An 18,763-nucleotide genomic window follows, 5' to 3' on the forward strand; every position below is an offset into this window, starting at 1 on the left:
ATAGAAACTCTATACAGACTCGCCACCTTTTATATCATATCATAAAGTTGAAAGGACATGTACATGTACTATCTTTGTACAATATTGAATTGCAATAAATCAAATGTTTCAAATCGTTTTAAAATAAATTAAAAGTTTATCTTTGCCAAAACTTAAAATTTTCCAACTACTATATAACCACAGTATATAAAAAATACAAATGATAAATTTAAACTATAATCATAAAAAATTCCTAAGGACTCCATGAAAACACTCTTCTTCAAAAGCGACCAATCCCGTTCATCAATATATTTTGGCGCCAAAAAAAAACGCTTGCAAGCTTGAAAAGCTCTTCTAAATCGGAGAAGCTTTTTTCGAGCTTAGCAACAACTGCAGCGGAACGTAGTGGCAAATGGAACAAGCCGAAGAGAAGAGAAGCAAATATTTTATTTCCACTCTCTCGGTTTCAATTTCGGTTTTGGTCGACGTCGACTTCGATGAATTACGGGGAAAGGTTTTTTTTTTTAGATGGGTACTTCTCTCGTAAAAATTGCAATAGCAAAATACGAGAAGATCGAAAAGGTCAACATGGGTTCGTTCTTAATTCGTAACATTCAAAGATCTGCAGTTGCAAAAGCTTTCCTACGTTATATTATTATTTTATTTGTCGACTCTACAAGAGTTGAAAAACCTGTCGCTTTGTTGGCGTGCGTGAACTGGTGATACGTGGGATAGTTTGTTTTTATTTTCACAGTTGAACCACCTTATAAGTGGGGTGCAATAATTACGGCACACGTGGAATTAAGTGAAATCAACTTTTACAATCAATTAGAGAGAGATTGCTAGTTTATATAATAAATATTGATGTCTCGGTTTTTTTTTTTTTGATTTTATAAAAGTATTTGTACTTTCTAAATGGTCATTTGTGTTAATAAATTAACTAACTAATGCCATGCTAAAGTTAAAACAAATCATAATTTGTATGGTTCATTACTAAACGAAAATGTTTCTTTAAATATATATTTATGTATACATAACAGTAAAATAGTATTTTTACTATGTTGGTCATTATATTTGTGGAAGTCAAACGTTTTGTTTAATAGCATTTGAACAAAATTCGACCATATTGTATATTTTGACATCTGCTGTCAGCAAATATTTTAAAATGTCTAGTCGTTTTTTTCTATTTTTAAACTTAAGGGGAAACAATGTGTACATGCTTTTAAATTACCAACAGTTTTATTTCCAGTTTTTTTTTTTTTTAAATGCCTCATGGATAGATAAAATCATGGGCGGCTTTCCTCAATAATATGTTTGTGTACCACACACAGTAATGTTTGACAAAAAAAAAAAAAGAAAACAACTGTTGCGCTCGATAAACATGATAATGGCATCATGCTAGCCACACGAATGTCAACAGAATAATGCCACCGAATGCGGCAAGCCTCAAAATGCCCGTTGGAAGTTTGCCTGGTTATTGACACATTTGCTTCTATTTCGAATCTATTCATTACTCCCTTCACCATTTCGCTATTTCTTTTTTTTTTTTTCGTATGCACAGCACGATATTTGGTGAAAGCCGAGCCCGAAAATGGGGGAGGTGTACGAAAGCTGACAGAAAGTTCAGACCTACGAAACAGTATGACAGGTCTTAAGTTTAAATGTAAAACAAAAATATTACAGAAACATAAAAAAAGTATTTTAAATTTATTTAACTGAATTTGGTTTAGACTCTGTTTATTTGTTCAATAACTGTTGACTCATTTAATTTTTCTACTTACGTAAATAAAAAGTTCAAGGTATTGGAAAAAAAATTGATAAGATTTAAGGTTTCTCCGAAATTAATTTTATTTAAATGAGCAATATATGATAAGAGTATTTCCTTTCTTCTTTAAAAGAAATCCCCCAATCACGATTAAATTAATTGCCCAGCTCCACTGTGACTGGTGCTGCACTCAATGTAAATATGTACGCAATGCCTAAATTAACAATGAGACCTCACCCAAATGGGTCAACATTGTTCTAGGGCCCCAGCCCCACATATCCCAGACACCACCTTTTTTTCACCCGCACAGAAACGCAACTAGTGGCATGAATAGAAATATTGCCAATTTGTATGTTTCGTTTCATAGTCGCACATTTGGTCAAGGACAGTTTGTGTTGTTCATACTTGGGGCTCATACTGAAATGCTAGACACACAAAGGAACAATATATACTATACTTATATGGCTTGAACGCCAAAGACTTAAGACAGCTGTGGCTTTATTTTACAATGTATTACATTTATTTTAAACAAAAACCCTTTTGTTTCAAAGGTTAAAACCAAATCTTAATGAAAATTTAAAATAAAAATCATAGTTATCCTTCAAGTGCTGTTACAGTTTATAAGCTTGATACAAAATAAATCAGCATCGTATTAAAATGTAATCAAATAGTTTGAGTTACATTAAGTCTATCAATAAATCTTTGTCGGCTTATCACAGTTGAATCGTTTAACCAGGCCAAAGCCAGTGCAATTGCAACACGAATTTAATGCTCAACTAGCCCTGAAAATTATATTGAAATTATAAATGTTAAATACGTACTTTGTACGACTGACTGCCACTATATGGTCAGTGAACAGATTGTCCATTTCAGCTGATGATGGGTTTTTAATACGTGTTTAAATGGTTCGTTGAGTGCTCGTCGAAATCTGTCAACCGTGCAGGTGGAAGCGAGATGGAAAATGAGCGGTACTAGGACACTAAGTAGTAATTCAAATTTCCATCAGCTTTTCCCCTTTGCAGAATTGCATGTTGCATGTCATCTATTCATAGTGCCATTACAGTACCATCGGTCTCTGGGGTGTGAGGTTCTGAACGCCTTCGTCAAGTTTATTATTATTGATTTAATTTTAACAGCTTTCAGGGGTTTGAGCTAATACACAATTATGGCTTTGAGAAGTCAAGGTCTCTACTGTCAGGCTCATAAAACAAGTGTGATATCAAAAATGTTTTGGAAAATTGAATTCATAATATTGTTAGAACATTGTCCAACATTATGCCATTCTATATTTTTTAATTTATTTGAAATTCCCTACAACTTAAGTTTGCTTTTAAAACTCTCTTACCACCTTCAAAATTGTACAACTTTGATAGCTGGCAAATCCAAAAATTTAAGTACTAATTTAAGCTAATCTTTTTCGTCTGAAACGTATACGTTTTCTTTAAAACATGGTATTTAAACTTTTATATAATTTAATATGGTTATATCTGAATAAAAGCTTTTATGAACCCTGAAAACAACTGTTTTACATATTTTTGATTACCCATAAATTACAATGATATTTAAGACTATATATTTGTTCATCTGTTATACAATGATTGCTGATGTTTTTTTTTTTTTTTTGGAACCAACAGCAAGTTTCACTCCAATTTTCGTTGAGCGATAAAGAAGATAGATACAAAAACGAGAAACGCCGATGAAATAAGAGCAAAAATCAGTTAAATCTGAGGGATCACCCTGAGGCAAGGCCAGCAGCCTTTTATTTACTGGCCATGTTGAAAGCGAAATTGGAAATAAATGGCAGAGATTCGTTCACCGATCGAATCGCGAATGCAGTTCACTTTAATTGGAGTTGACTAAACGTAAAACCCACACTGGGAAAATAGGTTGATTTGTCACGATTCAGCGATACATTCTCAAGAAAATTTCAATTCATTTGATTTGCCTCTTGTTGTTACTGGGCGCAAATTATTATTTTTTTTTTTTCCACATATTCAGAGAGACATAAATTAGAACAAGAAATAATGTGGAAGCGAAAACAAAAGCGAAGGCGGCGATGATGACGACGACGATCAGCGCTTGGATTCTTGATTCTTGATTCTTTATTTTTTTTTCTTTATTTTCTTTATTATGTATCTGCTGTCCCCAAGCTTGTGAGATGTTCATTCCGCTGCCCGTTGATTTTAATGATTAGTCCACAGATTTTGTTTTCTTTTCAGCGCCTGAGGCTACAAACAGAGATTCTGGGTCAGTGGAATCAAACAGAAACAAAAGCGGGGCATAGCAAAAAAAAAAAAAAAAACTAGACACGTAGGAAAAAGCATAAAATGTACACATAGACAAAGCTGGGTCTTGCAAATTTTTTACGGAATTTATTAATGTGCTAAGAAATGGAGAAATTGGCTTTTTATATATGTACTTTAATTCCGAATAATACGCTTTATTTATAAGCTACAGTATTTTCATCACTTTGGGAAAATAAGAACATTAATCTTAAAGATTTAAAGGTTTCTAAATTTTATAAAAAATATCAAACATGTGATATTTCTCGAGCGCATAAACTCTCTGTTCGGTAAATCTCTTTATGAAGTTGGCAAACACCAGGGGCAAACATAAAAGGCTTTCGGGTCGACATTCTTTACATTGGTACGACGTCTCCATGAACAATCAGTCAGTACTGGATTGTCGCGTAAGTTTAGTTGGGGAGACCACGATGTCGCGCCACAAACAGCAGAGGAAGCACAAATACCGGAATGCTGATAATTGCCCACGTTGCAGAGTAGCAAAAAAATAAGTAAAAATAATATGCACACAGGCCGAGAAATAAAATAAATAACTGCCAAATTAGAGCAATGAGACAAGGCGATGCGGAAAAAACAACAACATCGTCGCAATCGAGCTGAGTTTGGGAATGACAGGGATAACCCCCCGAAGGGGAAGGTCAATATTTTGCTAGATTTTATACAGCCAAGAGTCAAGATAATGTCAAAAAACATTTTTGTCCGTTCAAACAGTTCACGAACCATTCCAGAAATGAATGTCGGGTGGTGTTGAGCATAAAAGATTAATTATTTAAATCGATAATGTAGTCTCCAAACAAACAATAAGTCACAAGATTTGATCTTTAATCAAAGGTAATCATTTTTGTTGCTTTTATAAGAAACATTTAAGATATACAAGTACAAAGCATATCTAATAAGGTTGCCTTCAAGTTTTTTAATCCATTTTTATAAAAGCAAAATTTTAGAACATAAAATATTGAATAGATCATGGTGCTAGATGTATATACTAAACATAGGTCGGATTGATATGAAAACCAGCCAACCAGTGTATTTGGAGTTATAGAGTGCGAACCACTTACCTCTTTGATCTTCTGACGTCGCTCCTCCAGCGTGGCGTCCAGTGTGTCCGGCGCCTGATCATTTCCACCGCCACCCAGGGGCAATTGCTGCTGGTTGTTCTGGGCGGAACTTTGTGGATGGGAAGCCTGACTGGCTCCAGTGTCGCCCTGGACGGGAGCGGCCAAAACGGGAATGGCGGCGTGCTGTCCCTCGTCGCCGGCGTCCCGCGGCTGATCGTCCTGCTGATCCGCTAAAGCGGCCACGGGAGCGGGAGCCTGAGCCTGTTGGGCCAGAGCCTGGAATTGCCCAGCTCCTCCTGATTCAGCGCCCCCGGCTGCCGGTGGTTCGTCCAGAATCTCACCCAATTCCGCCCGGATCTTTCGCTCCAAACGCTGGCGATCGCCAATGAAGTGTGGATCCTCGCTGCGATGGGGGGCGTGGCCAGCGAGGGGCGGGGCCGGGATGAAGATCTCGGGTCCAGCCTTCTGGAAGTGCTTGTAGACGCGCAGGACACGATCGCTGCCGAAATTATCCGGCAGCAGGAAAATGCCGCCGAAGCAGAGGAAGCACAGCGTTACCAGGACGAGTCCAATCAGACATTTCTCACGCGAATGGAAGTTCGATTTGCGTCCAATCGGACTGATGCGATACATGGTGCTTTGGTTGGCGTTATCCTGGCGTATATTTTAGTTCTATTCGACCGATTGAATTGAATTTTATTGATTCACTGAAGTCCTTGATTGCATTTAACGTTTGGTTTTGTTTTTTCAAGAGTTTTGAGTTTGTCTGTCTTTTTTTTTTTGCGGGAGACTTTTAGTTAATCATTTATCATTTAAAGTTAGTGCTGTTAGTTACTTAAATTAGTTTTTTTTTTAACTTTATTGCTGTTAAATGAACTTTTCATTCGATTATTGAAATAAATACATTTAATTTAAACACATTTTCGACGACTATAAAGTTTTTACTACTAAAGGATATGAAGTGTTTATGTTTTTTATTTAATCTTTTCTTTAACTTAAAAACAGTTGTTTTTAGGAATATAATTTATTTAATTGGAGGCACTATGCTGTTTTTTTTTGTTTTTATTGGGATTTTGCCGGTTCTTTCTTTTTCTCTTTCTTTCGTTATATTCTCTCGCTCTCTCTCTTATGGGGCTTTCTCAATGGCAGTGCATTGTTATTGTTATTATTGGCTATTTTCGGTTGTTTGTACACACACACACACACATACACACACGTCTAAAAAAGGAACAAAAACACAGACAAATAAGAAAGGCAACAAAATATAAAGGTAATTCGAGGCGATGTCGTGGCAAGTAAAGAAGAAGAGCGGCAACACACACACACACACGCACAAAACGTGGCAAACTCACAGGCAAACGTTTATGCGTAAAATTTTGCATTGCAATTGCTCATTTGTAATTTTAATTTACTCCCCTAATTTGCACTAAATACACTGACATCAAAGTTGATATCTTTCTCCAAATTCAACAAATTAACAGAGCATTTATTTGAATATTTTTTTAAGTTTTTTTTATGTTTTGGAGTGTTTTTTTAACTTTTTTTTATTAATTGTGTTTATATGTCTGGAATAAATAAATATAATATCTAATTTTACTCATTTACTAAGCTGTCATTTTAATTCTGTAACAATTTAAATGTTTAATTTTTTAATTTGTAATTTTCAAAAAATTGTGGAAGCTGCATCAAGTCAATAAGCATATGAGTTTATTACGTGGAACAAAAATATACAAAACTAAGTATTTTGTTGTTGATAAGAATTTTTGAGTGGAATTATTTCATATTTATACTGAATCATTTTTATGAGTCTCATATACATTTTGTATTGTTAAATGTTATCTTTATTTATAAGACATCGTTAAAACAAAGTTCTGCTTTGAAAGTTTTAAAACGTTTCATGTACTTTCTTTATTGTTAAATCTTATTTTTATTTTAAATACCTTGGTAAAACGAAGATTCTGCTATGGAACATTAAAACACTTAGTAATTTAAGTAAATAATTTGATTAATTCACCATCACATTTTCACACTTAAATTCGCACTTTTTGCGGTATATTTGTTTATTATCACTTTTGTGATCTGGAATAAATCACGATTTCGAATCCATGCATAAACTGCAGGCTAAAATGAGACGAGGGCGAGAGGGAAGGAGAGAACACGCAATATTTTGCAACAACAACGAAACGGCTGACAACAATAACATTTATTACGGAATACCGTTAGATGGCCAAACAACCGTACGAAAAAAAAACACAGAAACAAACAGCACATAAAATAATGTAAAAAAGAGTAACACAGCTGATGGAGGAGAAAGGAGATGAAAGAGAGAGGAAGCAAAAAAGGGATGAATCTTTTGATTTTGATTTTCGTCTCCCGTCTCCTTTATTCCCTTCACCCCCAATCAAATCAATCTCGCTCACATCGTCGCCGCTTCTTTCTGGTGTTTTTGTTGTTTTGCCACCAAGGAGGTCTGTGCGAGCGAGACGGCGACGTGTTTCACCTGCCACAATTTATATTTTACACAAATCGAACGTCAAATTGCAGCTATGGAGTCAATTCAGCTGGGCGTTTTCGACAAACACGTTTAATTCTATGGATTTACGGTTTTTTGAGTTCGAGACGACTAAATAAACAGCTTGGTAGAGGTTAGAGGTGGAGAAACATCGATGTCATCGATGTTTTTAAAATATCGATACTATCGATGTTTGAAAAGGATTGTCGAAGATTATCCATCTCTACAGTTTGAAAGGCACACTACAAGGTGCTGAAAACCAGAGTTGCCAGATCGTCGGAGTGGCAATAACTTTCACATTTTCCAGCACTTTCGCCCGCTTTCCATTTTGCAAATAGGCGAAAATCTACCAATGATTTGCTATTCTCAAAGCAAACAAGCCCCATTTTTTTTTGTATTTTCATAAAGTATTTTTTGTCCTAATAAATATTTTCAAATTTCTTGAATATTTATTTGGGAGCGCGCCAAAATGTTCAAGAAATTATTTAAATTCTGAAAATGAAATTTATACATTTGGAATTGAAACTTAAAGTTTAGTTAAATGAATAACTGTTAAACTTTTTGAAATTTACGTATTCTGAAATTGCAATCATAATTTCATTATAAATTGACTGTATGTTATTGAATTATTTTGTGAAAAAATATATCGGTATAAAAAATATCATATTTATTATAGCAACCGGTGTACTTCTTAATTCGTTAAAAATAAATTAGGTAAATACATAATATATTCAGTAAATCTAAATATCAATTTACTTTAATGAGAGTGCAAAACAGTGTTGGTTAATTCGATTGTCACTGCCTATCGATAACCCCACACACTGCGCCTGCATCATTTTGTTGTTTATTTCACAATTTACACGGATTTGATCAAGGATGCCCAAGGAGAAGTCGACCAAGTCCCGCCGTCGTAGCCGCAGTCGCAGTCGCGATCCAAAAAGCCGCAGGAACCGGGATCGGAGTCGAGATCGTGATCGGGAACGGGAACGGGAAAAGGAGCGGGATCGCAGGGACAACAAGGACAAGGAGCGCGATCGCCGCCGGGAGAAGGACAGCAGCAGGGACAAGAAGCGGGAGCACAAGAGCCGCAGGCACAGGTCCTCCTCCTCCTCCTCCAGCTCCAGCTCCTCCTCCTCGTCCAGTTCCTCCTCGTCCGGCACGGCGCCCGGTGGTGGCCGCCGTTCGCCGCTGGCCAAAAGTTCGATGAAGCTGCTCCAGACCCTGGAAGCCCGTCGCCTTGTGGAGCAAAAAGATCGCCAGCGCAGGAAGGACGAGCTGAAGGCCCAGGAAACGCCCGAGGAGAAGCGTGCCCGCCGGCTGCGTGAAAAACAGGCCAAGGAGCAGCGGCGTCGCGAACGGATGGGCTGGGACAACGAATACCAGACGTACTCCAACGAGGACAACCCCTTCGGCGACTCCAATCTCACCTCCACCTTCCACTGGGGCAAGAAACTGGAGGTGGAGGGCCTGTCCAATCTCTCCACAAAGACAGTGGAGGTGCTGTCGCTGCAAAAGCAGCTGGAAAACCGCCGGGAACTGGAGAAGGTGAAGAAACGGCGACAGGAAAGGGAGCTGGAGCGGCAGGTGCGCGAGGATGATCTCATGATGCAGCAGCGCGCCAAGGAGGCGGTGCAGTTCCGCGAGTGGCAGCGCCAGGAGGACCAGTTTCACCTGGAACAGGCTCGACTGCGCAGCGAAATCCGCATCCGTGATGGCCGTGCCAAGCCCATCGATCTGCTCGCTCAATATGTGGCCGCCGGCAATGCCCCACTCGAGGAATCCCTGGAGATGCAAATGCACGAGCCCTATGTCCTGCTAAATGGCCTGCCCATGGACGAACTGGAGGATCTGCTGGTCGACATAAAGGTCTACGAGGAGCTGGAGCAGGGCAAGCATATTGATTTCTGGAACGACATGATCACCATTGTCCAGGACGAACTGCAGCGGCAGCAGAAGCTGCAGACGGAGAGCACATCGCTGAATCAGCGGAGGGATGGCATCCACCAGGCGGTGGTCAAGGATGTGGCTGACATATTCAGGGGCAAGAATGCCCAGCAACTGGAGGAGATGCGGCAGCGCATCGAGGCCAAGATCAGTGGGCGAGCGGATGGCGTGGACATCAGCTACTGGGAGAGTCTGCTGTCGCAACTCAAGGCGCACATGGCCAGAGCTCGTCTGCGGGATCGTCATCAGGCCCTGTTGCGCGAGAAACTGTTGCTGCTCAAGCGGGAAAACGACGATGAGGCGTCGCAGGAGGATTTGCCACCGCAGGTCAAGGAAGAGGAGATGGAAACCGAGGACGCGGAGCAGCCCGAAGATGGCGACGGCCCGCCCGAAGACGAAGAGGATCCGCTGAAGGAACTGCGCGATGCAGTGCGTCTCTACCAGGCCGGTAACTACAGTCCACGTTACATACGCGAGGAGGATTTCACGGGCCGGCGAGTGCAAAACGAAGATGACGACGACCAGCCGGAGGCAGAGGGTGCCCTCTACGAGGAGGATGATGATGAGCGGCGCACGCAGAGGCAGCGCCTGCTCATCCTGCATCCGGAACGCGTGGACACCAATCATCTGACGCCGCAGGAGCTGCGCATGCGCAACGAGGCGCGCCAGGGAATGCAGGGTGACGAGGCCGAGTTCAGTGTGGAGACCACTTTGGATGCAGTGCCCCAGTTGGCCACCGATAAGTATCGGCCGCGCAAGCCGCGCTACTTCAATCGCGTGCACACGGGCTTCGAGTGGAACAAGTACAATCAGACGCACTACGACATGGACAATCCACCGCCCAAGATCGTCCAGGGCTACAAGTTCAACATATTCTATCCGGACCTCATGGACAAATCGCAGACGCCGCAATACTTCCTCACTCCCTGTGCCGACAATGGCGACTTTGCCGTGCTGCGCTTCCACACGGGACCGCCGTACGAGGACATCGCCTTCAAGATCGTCAACCGCGAGTGGGAGTTCAGCTACAAGCGGGGATTCCGCTGCCAGTTCCACAACAACATCTTCCAGCTGTGGTTCCACTTCAAGCGATATCGCTACAGGCGGTGAAGGATGTGCGCCCATCTTCTCTTCTCCCCGAAACTTATTTTTTTTTGTAAACTCATATTATGCCCAAATAAAATGTAAGAACACAAATTGTAGACAACAAATTTGTATTTTATTACAAAGTGAAGGAAAATCATCGCACCACATAATATTATTATCACACATTCAACATAAAAATTTTTTATTTTAATTTATATAGTTTTCAGATTTCTAATTAGATTAATTATTAAAGCTTATTCTATTATTCTGAATAATTTTTCGAAGCTCAAATTCAAAAAGAAATCAAAGTGTAAAATCAATTTACGTATTTTAAATTTATTAGTTTCATAATATTTTTTTTCTTTGTTTATTATTCTAAAAGCTTTTACTACCATATTATTTTTAAGAATTTTATATTTGTGGGGATCGATCTCCTTAGATGGGCAGTTTATAGTTTATAGGTTTTGTCATTATTTATTCTTGATGATGTCCTATGATTCCTACTCGAATATAATCATATCATTTCACTTGTTTCAACATATTTTAATAATTTAAGGATATAATTAAGCTATGACACAAATAAAGCTCTTCACATTAGACTGCAGTCCTTGATGGGCTGTTCGATGACCTTTTCGACGGTCTCTCCACGCTCCGCCTTTTGAACCTGAGCCAGGACACTGGCATGCTGGGGGAAAGCCAGGCAGGCGAGTTTCGAGTGGACCAGCTGCCCGTCGATGGCCACCTCGAAGGATCCCCGACGTCCTTGGCGGCAGGATATGTCCAAATCGGGCGACGAGGCCAGCAGAAATTCGCGCAGCAGGTGGCACTGGCCGCTAAAGTTGCAGATGCCACTGGAGCATAATTAAACATTGTTATTTAAGTTCAATTTGTAAGTAATAGAGCCACGCCTCTTACCAGTATTCCACTTCCACCTTCACCATTACATAAAAGTAATCAAAACAAAAATAAAAGTAGCGCTTCAGCAACAGCTGTCACAAAATTATCGTTATCGTTTGGGAAAACTATCGTTACACTGAAAAAATATTTATATTCAAAGTTGTAATAAACAAAAATAATAACAATATATGTATCTAACAAAAATGTTTAAACCCATAATACCCTTATTTTTCTCTAAATTAAATGTAGTTTTTTGTACATAAAATAAATCAAATAAATAAACTTAGTTAATTTATTATATTTCGGACTTCAAGTTTATTTTTCACAGCTATATTTTATATAAAAAAAAACCTTAAATATTTTAAATCCAAATTAATATTTTATTAAGACTCCAAGCATTTTGAATTTCGCCTAATTTTATTACCGGAATTTATATGCAAATGTTCTTTCAAAAGCCCCAAATCCTTAACCCTTGTTGGCCCTGGCTCTAAGCAGTGTTTTGCAAGCGGCCGTGTGGGTTTTTAGTGGCAGTTCGTCTGGAAATTGTAGAAGATTAATGCGGAACTTTACAAATTGATCCAAATAACTCACATATTTTGTGATCACCCTGAACGGGCAGTAGTATATTCAGCTGCTCTGGCTTGGTGCAGACAAAAACGTAGGGACTCTCCGATTCGCCATCCGGAAACGCCTCCCTGTACTCCTCCTGCGGCAGGCAACTGTCCACATGGACGCATCCCAGCAGACTGCTAGTGGGATAATGACTGGGGAACTTGATGTCGGGATCTGGCAATTATACATTCATCAAAATGGAGTACATTAATGTGCATATTTCTAGACTTACCGCCGTAGAGCATCTTGTAAAAGCCCTCCATCTGGGCAATGTCGTCGGCATGTGGCTCCTTGGAGGTGGAGGCGATCCACAGTCTACCACGGTGTTCACTGTACCACACTCGTCCCTCGTGTCTGTTGGAAAAGTAAGTTAAATTATAGTATAGTATAACTAAATATCTGGCTATTGAATTCAAAATTTTAATTAACATATTTATATTAAATTGCTTGATTAAGTAGTATATAAGTAAAGTACTTTAGCTTAAAATGGTTTCAATTTAAATTAAATATTTTAGATATTCATATTCAGAAAACAAACAAATTAAATATAAAAAAATATATTTACATTTAACATAACTAAAAACCGCAATGAGTATGAAAATCGAAGCGAAAAATATTTAAAATTAAGTATAAAATACTTGAATTTACTACGTTGTTTTTCAATTAGTGTCAGGGAAATTAAATTTACATGCACTAACTTTTTAATGCCCGCCACAAGCAGTGAAGCCCAAGGTTGGTGCATTGAGAGGCACTGTCGCATGTCCTGCATTTCGAGCAGCTCCTTGTCCTGCACCCGATTGTAGATCCTCTCCAGGCCATCACTCGCCGCTGCCGGAGCTGGCCAACCTTTGGCCTCCTTGCTGGGCTTGTAGACAGGCGGCTTGGCCATGTCCAAGTTGGGTGCGAGTGACATGGCCGAGTGTCCTGTGATCGAGTTAGCATTCCAGTTGGAGGCGCCACCCGAGGCTTTGGTAACAGCCGCCAGTTCGCTGATCACCTGCTGCTCGTACTCCTTGGAGACGGTCGGCTCCTCCGGCAATTCCCGGCCAGCAAAGTCCACGCGGATCTTGCGCTTCAAGCGGCTGCCATGCTTCATCTCCTGCATGTCGCTCTTCAGCTTCTCAAACTTTTCGCGCTCCACCTCGCTTAGCCATACGGAGTTTTCCTAAAAAAAATAATAATATTGTTGTGAGTAAATAAATAATGCAATTATTTAAATTGGTTATAGCAAATATACACTTTTTTCCATCGCAAATGTTAGCTTCATTTGCAAGATATTTGTTTCTTATGACTAACTTTTTAATATTATTAAAAAGATTATTATAAAGATTTGTATGGCAAATGGTGCATATGATGAAATATCCTTAAAATAGATTGGAAAATATTTAAAAATATATTCTTTATACATTTGCCCCATTTATTATTGTAAATTAAAACCTTAATCCACATCGGTAAAAGTCTAGCATAGCAAATCTTACAAATTTTAAAAGGCAAAATGATCAAATATACCTCAAATTGGCTAAGAAACTTTTTTTTAATATTTTTGCCCAACTTTTCATTGAGTTTTAAAGTCACTGAATTAGTTATTTTAAACCCCATCTCATAGAAAATCATAGCTTAACTTGTGTATAGATTTGTAAGGAAAATGATTTTTGGAATTGATTCAAAGGCGAATGGTGTTAGTGATGATTCTCACCTGGAAATAGTCGAGCTCATCGTCGATGACCGTGGTCCGCTTCTCGCTGTTTTTGTCGTACTCCAGCAGGCGATCCCTTTGGGCCAGTGCCTTGTCCAATGCCTCCTTGGAGCTGGATTCTTTGGCGGCTTCTTTGGAGGACTTCTTGCCCTGTTTGGGAGCTGCTTTCGTGCCCGACTTCTCCCTGGCCGCCTTGGCCATCTGCTGCTCCTCCTCGGTCGTGTGGACGGGATCGCCGCAGCATAAACAAGGACCACTGCCCTCCTGTTCGCAGACGATCCTGCCGCAGCCGAGACAATTGTTGATCAGCTTGTGCTGCGCCGCCTGGCAGTCGCAGTGCCGCCGGCCTTTTAGTAATATGGTGTCTCCCTGCACGCGTCCATCGCTTGCATATAGATTCACATACTTTCCGGACTTTCCCTTGGCTCCCTGACCCTGATTTGCTTGGTTACCCTTGGGCGGCGATGTGGGCGGCAGCTGTTTGGTGGGCGTGCGACTTTTGGCATTATTGCGCGGCTGTTTGCCACTCAATAACATGCGGCGGCAATTGAGCAGAAACATGCGATGCTCCTCGTTGTCCTCGCTCAGTAAGTTGCCAAAATAACTATCGAATTCATAGTCATCTTTGATGTTCAGTATGGCTCTGCAAGACAATTTCGCCCATTGAGAGAAACGAGAAACCCATTTATTTGGCAATATCGGATACATACGACATCATCTGATCCGTGACAACACAATCCAGACATTTGGACAGCGTGTCCCGCACAAATTTCTCCATTTTTCACTCAATTAGTTGGTTAATTCATAAGAATTGTGAAATTACAATGAAAAACTTAAAAAATCAACGCAGGCAAAAAGTAAACAGCTGTTAGTGTTGACCAGTGCCGTAATGTGAGCTGAGTTAGCAATCTTATCGTTACTCATTAGCCAACACTAGTTAAAATACATGATAATATTAGGCAGCATAGTAACTAGTAAATACCCTAAGATACCTAAAATTTTAAATTATTTAAAAGAAACTTTAAAATAAATAAAATAATTTAGGAAAAAATAGAATATAATAAAGTCTAACTTAAGGAAGTAATTTTCCAAACAACCTGGCAGGAGTGATTAAGTACAAGAAAATCAATTATATACGTAAAGTAAATATACATATGTACATTCATGGTCATAGATTTATTCATAATTTTCCACCATGCACAAAATGCTTTAATTGAGCATTACAAATACTATCTAAAAAAAATAACATAACATGTGCTTTTGGCCAAGCAAATACGATAGCTAATGTACACTATCATGTTTTTCGCAGGAGAGAGTATGGCGCAACAGATGCGGCGATTAATTGCAGGCCGGTCTCATGGCAAATAAATAAAAGCCGGTTCCCAGCCAACAATCGAACAGTTCCCAACAACATGTCGCCATATCGCCCGGAATTCTCTCCCTCGGAGCAAACGAAAATCGACGCGGAATTCTCTAGATTGGCCAGTAAGTGTGGGCAATGTGATGGTGAAATGTTAAACGTCAACGATAACGAAACCAACTATTCTGATAGACAACAAAAGTGTTTACCTGGATCATGCGGGCACCACTCTATATGCGGAAAACCAGGTGAAAGCCGCCGCGGAGCAACTGCATCGGAATGTCATCTGCAATCCGCACACCTGTCGCCTTACCGGAGATTTTGTGGACCAGGTGCGATTCAAGTGAGTCCAACCGTGTCCGACAAAAATCACGGAATCACGGAACAACAATGCAGCCAATCCACTGTCATTGGACTGCCCTTATTGGGGTCTAACAAAAGATATAGATTACGACTCAAAACGTTAATGGGGAAGTCATTATAATCAGGCACCGATTGTTAAGTGGCATTATTCCTCTGGAAGCTTAATGATACATAACCCCACCACAAATATTAATAACTTTTTTGTTTTCTGTTAGAACCAACCACTCTTTTTTACCCAAATTAACTTTGTCATTTTTTTGTTTTATAAAATGGCTCAAATTATGACAATTAACAATTAATGGACTATATGTACTAGATCTAGCTTATAGTATTTCAAATTATGCATGTAATATATAATTTTTGTATACAACATTATTATACTTGTATTGTTGTTATTCAAGTACGAAACTAATTGTAACATTTTATTAAACATTTAACACTTTCATCTATTTCATTTATTTCAGGGTATTGGAATTTTTCAACACCACTGCCGAGGATTACCATGTGATCTTCACGGCGAATGCCACTGCAGCTTTGTCCCTGGTGGCGGATAACTTTGACTTTGGATCATCGGGTGACTTTCACTTTTGCCAGGAGAATCATACCTCGGTGTTGGGAATGCGTGAAAGGGTACGGGCAAATGGTATATATATGCTCAGGGAAAATGAGATCTCGGGCGAATTGGCCAATGGGAAGGGGAAAGTTCAAGAAGAAACAATCACGAAAACCGGCAACTCTCTGGTCACTTTTTCCGCCCAATGTAACTTCAGTGGCTACAAAATCCCAATGGATGTCATTGAAAAAATCCAAAATGATGGCTTGCCCATAAGGGGAAAACAAATTTGGGGCCCCAGTAAGGAGAAAATAGAGAATGGCCAGAACAACTATTATATCTGCCTGGATGCAGCCTCTTTTGTGGCCACCAGTCCTTTGGATCTGCACAGATACCATCCCGATTATGTGTGCCTTAGTTTTTACAAGATCTTCGGCTATCCAACGGGAGTGGGAGCTCTTTTGGTGAGTCGACGAGGGGCCGAGGCTTTTGGAAAACGGCGATTCTTTGGCGGCGGCTCCATCAACTATGCTTATCCGCATGCCATGGACTATCAGCTGCGGGAGACCTTCCACCAGCGCTACGAGGATGGAACCCTGCCGTTTCTCTCCATTGTCGGACTGCTCGAGGGCTTTCGCACGCTGGACAGATTGGTGCCCAAAACGGAGGAGCTAAGCACCATGGAGAGGATTTCCAGGTGGGTAACTTATTTGATAGTCCAAGGAACCAAAGTAAACTTACAATTCCCATTTACAGGCACGTTCATGGCCTGGCAAAGTACTTGGAGGAGCAGCTGAAACAGCTAAAGCATGCCAATGGAGAGCCCCTCATCCAGTTGTACAATAAGATGGGCTATCGGGAAAAATGCCGCCAGGGTGGCATTGTCGCCTTCAATGTGCGCACGGAATCGGGATCCTTTGTGGGATTCGGTGAGATAGCCTGTGTGGCGGCTCTACATGGTATCCTACTGCGAACAGGTTGCTTCTGCAACATTGGAGCCTGTCAATATTACCTTAAACTGGACGAGGATGCCATGGATGCGATTTACAAGCGGGCGGGACGCATATGCGGTGATTACTTTGATTTGATCGATGGCCAACCAACGGGAGCAGTGCGTGTGTCCTTTGGCTACATGACCACCATTCAGGACGTGGACAAGCTGCTCGAGATGTTGCGCTCCAGTTATCTGGCCACTAAACCGCAACAGCGGATCCAATTCATCGAAGATCAGGCGGAGCAATTGCCACCGGTGCTCAAGGAGCGAGTCCAGAAGTTGAGGCCAAAACTTCTCCAAATGGCCATATATCCGGTGAAGTCCTGTGCCGCCTTCAAAGTTGAATCGCAGGACTCATGGCCACTGACGGATCAGGGTCTGAAATATGATCGCGAATGGATGATAGTGGACATGAATGGCATGGCATTGACTCAGAAACGCTGCACGGAATTGTGCCTAATAAGGCCAGTGATTAAAGCTGACCAGTTGGAGCTGCGATTTGGCGATGATTCCTCTGTCTCAGTGCCCCTTTCACTGGCGGATCAGGCAGCCGATTCGGCAAAATGTGTCAGCAAGGTGTGTCGACAGCCCGTGGAGGGTTTGGATTGCGGCGAAGAGGTTGCCCAGTGGTTAAGCCAACATCTGGGCTTGGAGGGCCTCCGTTTGCTACGGCAATCGGGCCAGCGAAACTCGTCGAAGGATCAGCAGAAGCTGAGTCTGGTGAATCAAGCCCAGTTTTTGCTGGTGAACAGATCGTCGGTGCGTTCACTTCAATTCGAGGAACCCCTTGACGAGACTGTCGATCGTTTTCGGGCCAATATCATCATCGATACGGGATGTGCCTTCGAGGAACTTACCTACACGGCCCTCACCATCGGGGGCATCCAGTTCCAGGTGGAGGGTCCTTGCCAGCGCTGTGATATGATATGCATTAACCAAAGGACCGGCGAACGATCACCGGAAACCTTGACCACAATTTCCCGCTTGCAAAGCGGTCGCATGCGATTCGGCATTTATATTACCAGAATAACTAACGATTTGCAAGCCAAAGGGCTGCACATGACCTGTGGCGATACTGTCCTGGTGGCGTAAGCTCTTCCCACATCACATAGCTACGTAAATTTCACAACTTCCATACCAAAAATAAGATTAGTACATCTACAGTTAAAGGAAGTTTTTAATTTATTCGTGTTCGAATATATATCTTCCAGATATTTTGATCACTTTTCGGTATATTATATCCTCATTGGGTTTAATATTCCTATATTCGACTTTTCAAAGCTTACCTTCGTCAAATTTAAAGTTACACATTTAAAAAAAAAATAATCAAACATTCTAACGCAAACATTCACGCATAGTTTAAGCTTAAAGTAACCGGATACCTCTTGCCAGTGTCTTAAGCCTTTGAAAGGCCTTAAATTGCCCAAATAAACACAATCAAATCAATTTGTATATGCGACAAATCTTGGGGAGGGAATCGAATTTCAAATGCAGAGTTAAGTGTCATTTTAAATCAAGCGCCCATCATATTAATAGTATATGTATATTTGAACTTTAGAACAAAATGAATGCTAATTTTGTAAAATACAATTTTATTTTGATTCTTCTGATTAATAAACTAAATGAGTGACATTAAAAATG

The 18,763-nt window shown here is 40.4% G+C and overlaps 5 protein-coding genes across 7 annotated transcripts in view; 2 read left to right on the top strand and 3 right to left on the bottom strand.

Moving 5' to 3' along the window:
- Positions 1-7,759, bottom strand: part of LOC108137644 (mannosyl-oligosaccharide alpha-1,2-mannosidase IA) — a 67,724-nt gene extending 59,965 nt beyond the window's left edge. The window contains exons 1-2 of one of the 3 annotated variants that reach the window (XM_041710884.1): positions 7,627-7,759; positions 5,106-5,875 (exon numbers count right to left, since the gene is read on the bottom strand). In XM_041710884.1, the coding sequence (XP_041566818.1) occupies positions 5,106-5,738 (633 nt within the window). In that variant the 5' untranslated portion in view covers positions 5,739-5,875; positions 7,627-7,759. Of the gene's footprint in view, positions 1-5,105; positions 5,876-7,605 lie in introns of all 3 variants that reach the window. The other 2 variants (XM_041710883.1, XM_041710885.1) reach the window with 2 other exon arrangements.
- A 663-nt stretch (positions 7,760-8,422) lies between these two features.
- Positions 8,423-10,768, top strand: LOC108144404 (cactin). The gene has a single exon (XM_017269228.2). The coding sequence runs from the start codon at positions 8,494-8,496 to the stop codon at positions 10,669-10,671; it is 2,178 nt and encodes a 725-aa protein (XP_017124717.1). The 5' UTR covers positions 8,423-8,493; the 3' UTR covers positions 10,672-10,768.
- A 333-nt stretch (positions 10,769-11,101) lies between these two features.
- LOC108144410 (migration and invasion enhancer 1) lies at positions 11,102-11,672 on the bottom strand. Its single transcript, XM_017269256.1, has 2 exons — positions 11,563-11,672; positions 11,102-11,498 (listed from the first exon to the last, which is right to left on the bottom strand). The coding sequence occupies exons 1-2, from the start codon at positions 11,586-11,588 to the stop codon at positions 11,237-11,239; spliced, it is 288 nt and encodes a 95-aa protein (XP_017124745.1). The 5' UTR covers positions 11,589-11,672; the 3' UTR covers positions 11,102-11,236.
- A 231-nt stretch (positions 11,673-11,903) lies between these two features.
- On the bottom strand, positions 11,904-14,731 carry LOC108144407 (activating signal cointegrator 1). Its single transcript, XM_017269242.1, has 6 exons — positions 14,563-14,731; positions 13,853-14,495; positions 12,855-13,321; positions 12,389-12,510; positions 12,136-12,330; positions 11,904-12,080 (listed from the first exon to the last, which is right to left on the bottom strand). The coding sequence occupies exons 1-6, from the start codon at positions 14,628-14,630 to the stop codon at positions 12,010-12,012; spliced, it is 1,566 nt and encodes a 521-aa protein (XP_017124731.1). The 5' UTR covers positions 14,631-14,731; the 3' UTR covers positions 11,904-12,009.
- Positions 14,732-15,151: 420 nt separating this feature from the next.
- LOC108144403 (molybdenum cofactor sulfurase) lies at positions 15,152-18,568 on the top strand. Its single transcript, XM_017269212.2, has 4 exons — positions 15,152-15,337; positions 15,405-15,555; positions 16,040-16,825; positions 16,885-18,568. Exons 1-4 carry the CDS (start codon positions 15,265-15,267, stop codon positions 18,212-18,214), a joined length of 2,340 nt encoding a protein of 779 aa, XP_017124701.1. The 5' UTR covers positions 15,152-15,264; the 3' UTR covers positions 18,215-18,568.
- Positions 18,569-18,763: the final 195 nt, after the last annotated feature.

The sequence above is a fragment of the Drosophila elegans genome, unplaced genomic scaffold (assembly GCF_018152505.1).
Source record: "Drosophila elegans isolate 14027-0461.03 unplaced genomic scaffold, ASM1815250v1 contig_149, whole genome shotgun sequence".
Classification (NCBI taxonomy): domain Eukaryota; kingdom Metazoa; phylum Arthropoda; class Insecta; order Diptera; family Drosophilidae; genus Drosophila; species Drosophila elegans.